General features: G+C 43.4%; 1 protein-coding gene across 2 annotated transcripts in view; it reads left to right on the top strand.

Moving 5' to 3' along the window:
• Positions 1-362: 362 nt before the first annotated feature.
• The window catches only part of wt1a (WT1 transcription factor a), a 30,730-nt gene continuing 23,019 nt past the window's right edge, over positions 363-8,073 (top strand). For both annotated transcript variants that reach the window (XM_061722512.1, XM_061722511.1), the window contains exons 1-3: positions 363-1,186; positions 4,180-4,302; positions 6,234-6,336. In XM_061722512.1, the coding sequence (XP_061578496.1) occupies positions 718-1,186; positions 4,180-4,302; positions 6,234-6,336 (695 nt within the window). In that variant the 5' untranslated portion in view covers positions 363-717. The remainder of the gene's footprint in view (positions 1,187-4,179; positions 4,303-6,233; positions 6,337-8,073) is intronic.

Raw genomic sequence — 8,073 nt, 5'->3', positions numbered from 1 at the left:
GTTCATACAGACGGAAACAGTTCCTATTAATAACAATATCAGAATAATAAGTGTTTTTTATTTACATTTTTGTCACTATAGGTCATATATGTTCAGCATGTGTAACTGTTGAGCATACAGTAAATGAATGAAGTCAGAGGGTTCTGTCCCTCATCACCTCCTGACTCCACCTCCTCCACCCTCCTGACACAGACATGCACAGGCTGAGAGTGGAGGGAAAAGAGGGCTACTCCTCCTCACTCCTCCACTTTCTCCATTCACAGAGAAAGCTCTGAGCAGAGACGCATCTCCTGCTTGAATGGACCCCATCTGAGCCGAAAACCCGTTCAGTGCTGCCGTGGATAGAAACCGAAGACCACTGCTGAACCGTCCTGCGTGATCCTGCGTGATCCTGCGTGATCCTGCGTGATCCTGCGTGATCCTGCGTGATCCTGCGTACCCCGTCTCCTCGCCGCTGCTGTCAGACCTACAGTGACTCTGCACCATGAACTTTTGCTGGACCTGAGAAGTTTGCAGTGCAGGAGTGAAATGTTGCTGATGGGCACTAGCTGATCCAGAGAAGACCTGTGTGAAGCAGACGGCGACCCGAGAGGAGGACTCTTTAGTCTGAAGGATTTAGAAGGTGTCGGCTGCTGTTGTCACCTCAAGGTACAGGAAGAGATCAAATCAAAAAAGAAAATTGCTTCCCTTTTTTCTAGTTTTCACCCCTGGACCACGATGGGTTCAGATGTGCGTGACCTCAACTCCCTGCTGCCCCCGGTACCGGCGGGCCCCAGCCCCGGCTGCCCGGCCCTGCCTGTCAGCACGGCCCCTCAGTGGGCTCCTGTCCTGGACTTCCACTCCGCCGCCCCCCCTTACTCCTCCCTGGCGGCCCCCCACACCTCCCTGGGGCCGCACTCCTTCATCAAGCAGGAGCCCAGCTGGGGGGCCACCGGCGACCCCCACCACCACGAGGCCGATCCCCACTGTGGCCTCAGCGCCTTCACTGTGCACTTCTCAGGACAGTTCACGGGCACCGGGGCCTGCAGGTACGGGGCGTTCGGGGCCCCCCCTCCGCCGGCGGCCCCCAGCCAGCCACCACCTGTGGCCGGCCCGCACCACCACCAGCCCCCCAGCAGGATGTTCAGCAACCCGCCGTACCTGACTAACTGTATGGACACGCAGACGGCAGCCCGCAACCAGACAGGTAGGCCGCACTTGCGCGCGCGCGTGTGTGTGTGTGTGTCTGCGACAAACAAATGATTCTATAATCTTTATTACACTTTGAAACAATGTAGACTTTTCTCCCAGTGACCTTCACCTTCATGAGAACAAAATTCCTCGTTGAAGCAGGATTGCTCCTTTATTTTTGACCTTTTACCCTGTTTCAATAAATGCAGCCATGCAAAGATGTGTTCTTCTGTTTCAAATACAACCTCTTTTTCTCCTCGTCTAATAAAAATGTGGAACATCATGACTCCCACTGAACAGATCACATTCAGATTGCTCTAATATGAGCTGTATTAACTGGCCAGCGTGCTAACGTCGGTGTCTGCACGTTTTAGTTCACTGATACGTGGAAAACAAGGATGAGTGTGAAAAGCACAGGTAGGTCAGTGAGAAACCTTGTTAAAAATACACGAAGCCCATTCACCGTACTCACGGACAACTCTCTTTAGTCTGGGAGGAAGCGGCGTTGATCAAAGCATCAGTTACAGAGGAGCTACTTGAAGCCATTAATGTTTAAGCCTGTCCAGCATAAGTTGCTAGTGATGTTTGCGCAAATGGCTCCAGAAAAAAAGTGAAGCCAGGTTAAATTATCTGTTTTAATGATGAATTAAATTCACAGATGCTTTGTGACTTCAAACTCTATTTCCGTTCATTGTTTGGATCTGAGATGCTTGTTAATCTCTAATTAAATGAGTGATTTTACCTTGCAGCATTAATAAAGTAGTGTTGAGCTGAATTACATTCAAACTTGATTTATTGTGCCCATACCCCCAAGCCTAAATTAAAAAACAAAAAGTTTCTAATTCAGGACTTTATCTGAGACGGTTTGTGGTAAAACATACTTTTGTTTGTCTATTAGCAATTTTAATACTTGTAATAATCGAGCTGCTTGCAATAAAGCTGAAAAAATATAAAGAAATTTCAATTATGACTCAGGTAAAGAATAACCAATATCTAAGTGTGCCAATGCAAATATGTGTGTGTGTGTGTGTGGGGGGGGGGGGGGGGGGGGGGGTTCTGTCCATTTATCACTATAAGACGGAAACTATGAAGCTGACTTCCATCTACGTTATTTCTAATTCATCACTTTGACTATTAGACTGTCCTATTTCTCACTTTTCAAAAACCTACTTTTACAATAACTGCAGATGAAAAAAAACCCTGCAAAAATCATAGATTCAGGAGGAAAAAAAGCTAACTGAACCACTGTTTAGAGCAATATAAAAGTTTGGGTTTTACAGTTTGATACAACAACTATTGATTGGAGTTTTTATTTTATTTTTTTATCCTAATTATTTTTCCTTTCTTGTGAACTACCTTTCTAGCTCTCCGACATCACTGTAGCAGCGATACATAATACGGTATAATAATAAACGTGACAGTGAGCTGAAGTGTGTCAGAGGTCATCTATGGGATTAATGCTCCCTGCCGTTGTATCAAACATCCAAAACTCCCGCACATTTCCTCAGCGGCTGTCGCTTAATCCCGGCTCTTTTCATGCTAGGATAATTAATCTGTTAGTGATTACCCAAGCAGATTAATTAGTAATAACATGCTTATCAAGCAGATAATTTAGGAAAAACACTACTATCAAAGAACTAAAGCGACCTCTAACCTGTTTTATCTGCTCCCCGCTGTGGCCGGACGAGCACAGACAAACAAACCAACGGCAGGACTCGGGCCGCTCAGCAGAGCTGATAGCACGGCGGGGTCACGCAGGGACCAGCACATCCATGTCCTCTCTTTTATTTATAAAAATGTTTGGAGGGATATTCAAAGACACGAACGGCTTCATTTACGAAGCAGAAACTTTTAAATGCAGCAGACAGGATGTAATGATTACAGCACGTATCGATAACTGCAAATCGTTCAGCGTAAAAGAAGTACTGCTCATAATAAATACAAATCATGGCCATTAAAATATAATATTCTTGTGTATGAAGCTGGCAGCTATAAGGGGAAGGCCGGTGTTAGTTGCATAGGAAAAAAAAGTAAGAGGGAAGGTTAACCTCTGAAGTTGTAATTTTCTAGTCATTTATAGGGGTATTCCTGGGGGTATTTCCAGACTTTAGGTTTTCCACTTGAGTACAAATTGACCTCATCGCCTGTCACCTCAGCGCTGGACTTCAAGGAGACAACAGAAGTATCAGAATACATGCTTACACAGACACACACACACACACACACACACACACACACACACACACACACACACACACACACACATGCACACGCAGAAATGTCAGGGCTGAGTGGAAGATAAATGGAGATGTTTAATGAGTTTTCTCTCTTCTCCCTCCCCTGCTCGCCCACTGACTCACAGAGTAGAGTCAGTGAAAGTGCTGCATTTTAATTGATGAAGCACGTGAGAGATAGTGTGTTTGTGTGTGTCTGAGTGTGCGTCTGTGCGTGTGAGTGATTTATGAGCGCTTGTTGTGCCCTCCAGGTCACTTGAAGTCAGGAGTCTTGCATCAGGCAGAGGTCTCCTTAACGGCACAGAGAGTGTGTGTCCGAGTGCTCTGTGGAAACTTACACTTCTATGTTCTCGCTGCTTAATACAACCAAACTTAAGAAATAAGCAATATCATAAAAGGAGAATGGAGCACATAATGACTGCTGGTATGAGACAATGTCAAACTAAGAGTTATATTTGTGAATCTGCATAAACAACTTAAACTCGGACATTTTCAGGATGCAAGACGCTCCAAACCTGACAGTATTTACTGTAATGAGGACCAAAGTAAAAGCAGCAATGACTTTCTATCAAAAAAACCTGACTTAAATGTAAAAATGAACATTTTACACACAGTTTAAATTAAACTTTATTTCACTGCTGCCATTTTTAAATGAATGAAATAATCACACTGTCTTGTCTCGCTGATTGAGGGAATTGCTGCTGATGATTTGGTGGAGTTTTATTAAAATTACAACTTCCCACACACTGGTGTGTGTATTGTGTCTCTGTTGCAGGTTACAGCACAGTGGCGTTCGATGGAGCCGGTAATTACGGCCACACTCCTACACACCACAGCTCGCAGTTCTCCAACCACTCCTTCAAACACGAAGATGCTTTGGCCCAGCAGAACACAATGGGTACGTGCCACAACCACAACGTCACTGTTGCATTGTTTCAGACGGGTCTTAACCAACAATATTCCTATTTGGGGCGGATTTTCTCCCATCTGGTCCGACTCCACACACGCTTAATAATCATTACTCCTTTTTGATTTCATTTTTACACACAGAGCTGAGAAAGTGATACAGAAAAAACGTCTCAAAAACCTCTAATTTGTATTGACCTCTAATAAAAATATTATTTATTTGGCACCATTTGACAAAAAGAAGATGATCTGAAGTATTTCACACGAAGAAACATTTGAATAATTCCCACTGAGTTTTGGTGGCACTGAACTGCTGTTGCAGAAATGGGGCATGACTTTCCTTTTCTTTTTTCAATTCTTACTAGTTTACTTAATATTCTATTTCTTGGTATTTGAGAAGTTTAAATGTGCATCTGTTTTGTTCCATGTCTGTCTGCTTGATTGCTCTTGATGTGAAGCTGACTTAAATGTGGCGAATTCCTTTATAAATGTCTGAAACCCTGCTCTCATGTTGTGAAGCGTTACACGCAGGGCCAGTGAAGTACTGGAGGCAGAAACGCCAGTATTTTACTCTTATTCTACACAAACCTACTCCTCCTATTTCAAACTGTATTTCATAACAGAAAGATAACTGTAGGGCTTTGTGAACCCTTACAGTGCTAACAAACATATTTACAGGATTCAATCTTTTCCAAATCCCCCAAAAATAAAAAATAAAATGAAGTAACATTTAAAAACAAAAAACAAAAGCAGAAAATCCAGTCTAGAGTATGGAGTATATATTAATATTATTGTTAGAAATGGTTAACTGATCACATTTTCCTCCAGTATCAGAACTGCAGTTTAGAGGGAGCGTCTCCTGTCTCTCTGCAGCGCCTTTTCCTCCTGATATAAACTCAGAGCTCCGTCACATTTACACACCTCCATTCAAATGATGCTGTCTCAGTGTCAGCCAGGTGTTGGTGGGTGTTTGTCCAAAAACACAATTCTATGCTAATTGATTATATTACATTTTTATCTATGATAATGTAAGGGATATGACTTTAACTGTAAATTATAAGTGTGAAATACAGTAAAATGCTGTTGTAAATGTAAAGCTTAATTTTTTCAGCTGCCTATGAACAAATTGCTTCAATTATCTTCTAACTTTATCCCCAGTCAGCACGTCATGATTGCGTTCCCCCGCTGATGTCACTTCTCTGTTCTTTCTTAATGTATTTCAATAAGAAGACATCTCAGTTTGCGTGCTCATGACCCTGCAGAGGCGGCTTCTTGCCCTCGTGGGTCAAACTGACCCACACAACGGGATGCGAGCGTACCCGTCAGCCATCTTCTGCTCCAATCTGGAAAAGCTATTTTCGTCCCGCCGCAGGTCCCCGTTTCACGACAACAGGCCAGAGTTTCTTCCAATTAGAACAAACGTCGATGTTTTGCTCAGTCGCAGCCACTGCGTGAGCGTGCAGCTGCGTGCATGGCAGCTCCGTGGCTCTCACCCAGGGAGTGCCTTGTCCCTTATTCTGACATCTCTGCCGTGACCTTGCCTGTCGGAGGTATAAATCAGCCACATCCTGACTCACAAACTCCCTATTCCCCTCCTCTCCTTTCTTCTTTCATCCACCCACTAATCTCTTTAATCCTTCATCTGCGCATGTTATTAGTAAATATTTAAATGTGGGTTTTAATGGGGCCTGAGCTGTAAATTTTGGGGGGGGTTGTAACAGTGAAGCGAAGCGTCGAGAGGAAGACCAACATGAAGACTCCCTGATTGTGGTGCAGATCCCACTTTCAAGGAAATTAGTTACTGAATTGAAAGTAGGTTAAATACATAGCTGCAGCTTGAAGACTCAGCTTTTATGATTACATTTGCATGTGTCATGCAGTATGTTGTGTGTGTGTGTGTGTGTGTGTCTGCATGCATTGCAGGTGAACAGCAGTATCCGGTACCTCCTCCTGTTTATGGATGTCACACACCTTCAGACAGCTGTGCAGGCAGCCAAGCCCTGCTGCTGAGGAACCCCTACAACAGGTAACACACCAGCCTTCACACGCAGCACATGCAGCTCATACGCCCCTCTCCAAAATCTATTTATACATTCAGCAAAAAGCAACAAAATAAAAACATTGTTGACCGTGGAAGTGAAAGGTAGCAGGATGCAGTTCTGAACAGGATGTTCAGCTTCAGCAGAGGTCCGTCTGCCATTGTGGCTTTCCTCTACGCGTTCCTGCCGCTTCCTTTGGTTACTTTTTCCTTGTTTTGGTTGGCTTGATTACAGATCGGTAGATTCCTTGTATCTGACCTCGAAGATATAAAAAAAAAAAAAAGAAGAAAAAAAGAAGATGTTTTTTTTTAACCTGTGTTGCTTTTCTGTGCACGGCACCGTAGTTAAGTCATGGCGCCACTGACACAGTAACAGGATGTTCTCCACAACAACTGGTGGGTCAGTATCACCGGTTGGTGCTTTAAACACACCAAACGTAACAGCTACTGGGGAGTTGAGCGTTGGAGAAAGTCAGTGGGATCCTGATCAAAGCGAGTGAAGAAAACCCGTGAACTTCTACGCTACAGAGCTCTCAAACAACTGCCAGTCATAAAATACTCGACCGTTACTCAATTCAAAGAGAATTGAACAACCCGCCGCCGCTGCCTTTAAAGCTCGGCCGATGCAGATGTTTGGACTTGGACTGCGGTGTGGGACAAAACCAGGAGCATGTCAAGGATTTTTCCAAGTAGAGGCCATCAAGGGGCCAGATTTCTTGGTCCAATATCCTCATCCACCATCCCTTTATCGGTATATAGAGTTAACTAGTCACACCTTATTCAAAACCCATATGTAGTTAGTAAAAAAAAACAAGATCAGACAGAACAATTCCTCACTGATTTTACATTTATTTGTACTCCATATAGGCAACACTCTCTCAAGACACACACACCATCTCACTCAGCAGCTCGTTGGAGCGAAGCTGCTGAAGATTTCATGTTCATACAATTTATTCTTATTTATTCTATTTTTTTTTTTTAAAGCTGTGTCTTGAAAAAGCAGTGGTTGTCCTGGGAGTACAGTTGTCCCATGACTGGGTTAATACGGCATTTGTGGCCAGTTATGTGAGGTCGTCTGTTTTTTCCCCTCATTTTCTTCACCGCTGGAGTTTTTTGTTATGAAACTTGCTGATGTTTTACGTCGGGAGAGACTAATCAGGAGAATGTGACACTTTTTAAAATCCTGCAGTGAAATTTCTGCAACAACTAATTAATATTTCCATTTCAAGCTCTCATGACAACTCCGGTACAGGATGTTCTGGCTCTGAAACCACGACTGCATCGGCACCACTTTGTAATCTCACCAAACTGTTGGAATTATAACAACATTGAGGCATTTTTACCCATTAGTTTTGATAACTTGTAACCTTGAATATTATTTATAATGTGAATCAATTAAATATGATCCAATGATAAGAAATAGGAATACTGTGTGCTTTAGAAAAGTCTGGGGAATTAAAGCAGAAGTCAGGCCGACAGCAGACTGGTCCTCACACGGTTAAATCGTGGGAGGACAGCAGCCGCTGAGTTGCTGCATTCAAAAAACTGATGGTAAATATTTCGACCCAGCTCAGTGCAGATTAATAAAAGAAGTCACAGCTATAAGCAGCTCTATTCTTGTAAAACGATGTGCTCATAAATGGTGGCTGAATAGCATAACGTTTGTTGTTTGGTTTTCCAGACCTTTTCTTGTTGCTCTGTTGTGTCCAGGGGTGTCTAACTCTG

Source organism: Cololabis saira, chromosome 5 (genome assembly GCF_033807715.1).
Source record: "Cololabis saira isolate AMF1-May2022 chromosome 5, fColSai1.1, whole genome shotgun sequence".
NCBI classification, from domain to species: Eukaryota; Metazoa; Chordata; class Actinopteri; order Beloniformes; family Belonidae; genus Cololabis; species Cololabis saira.
The sequence above is the reverse complement of the archived record's forward strand: the minus strand, read 5'-3'. Positions and strand labels throughout refer to the sequence as shown.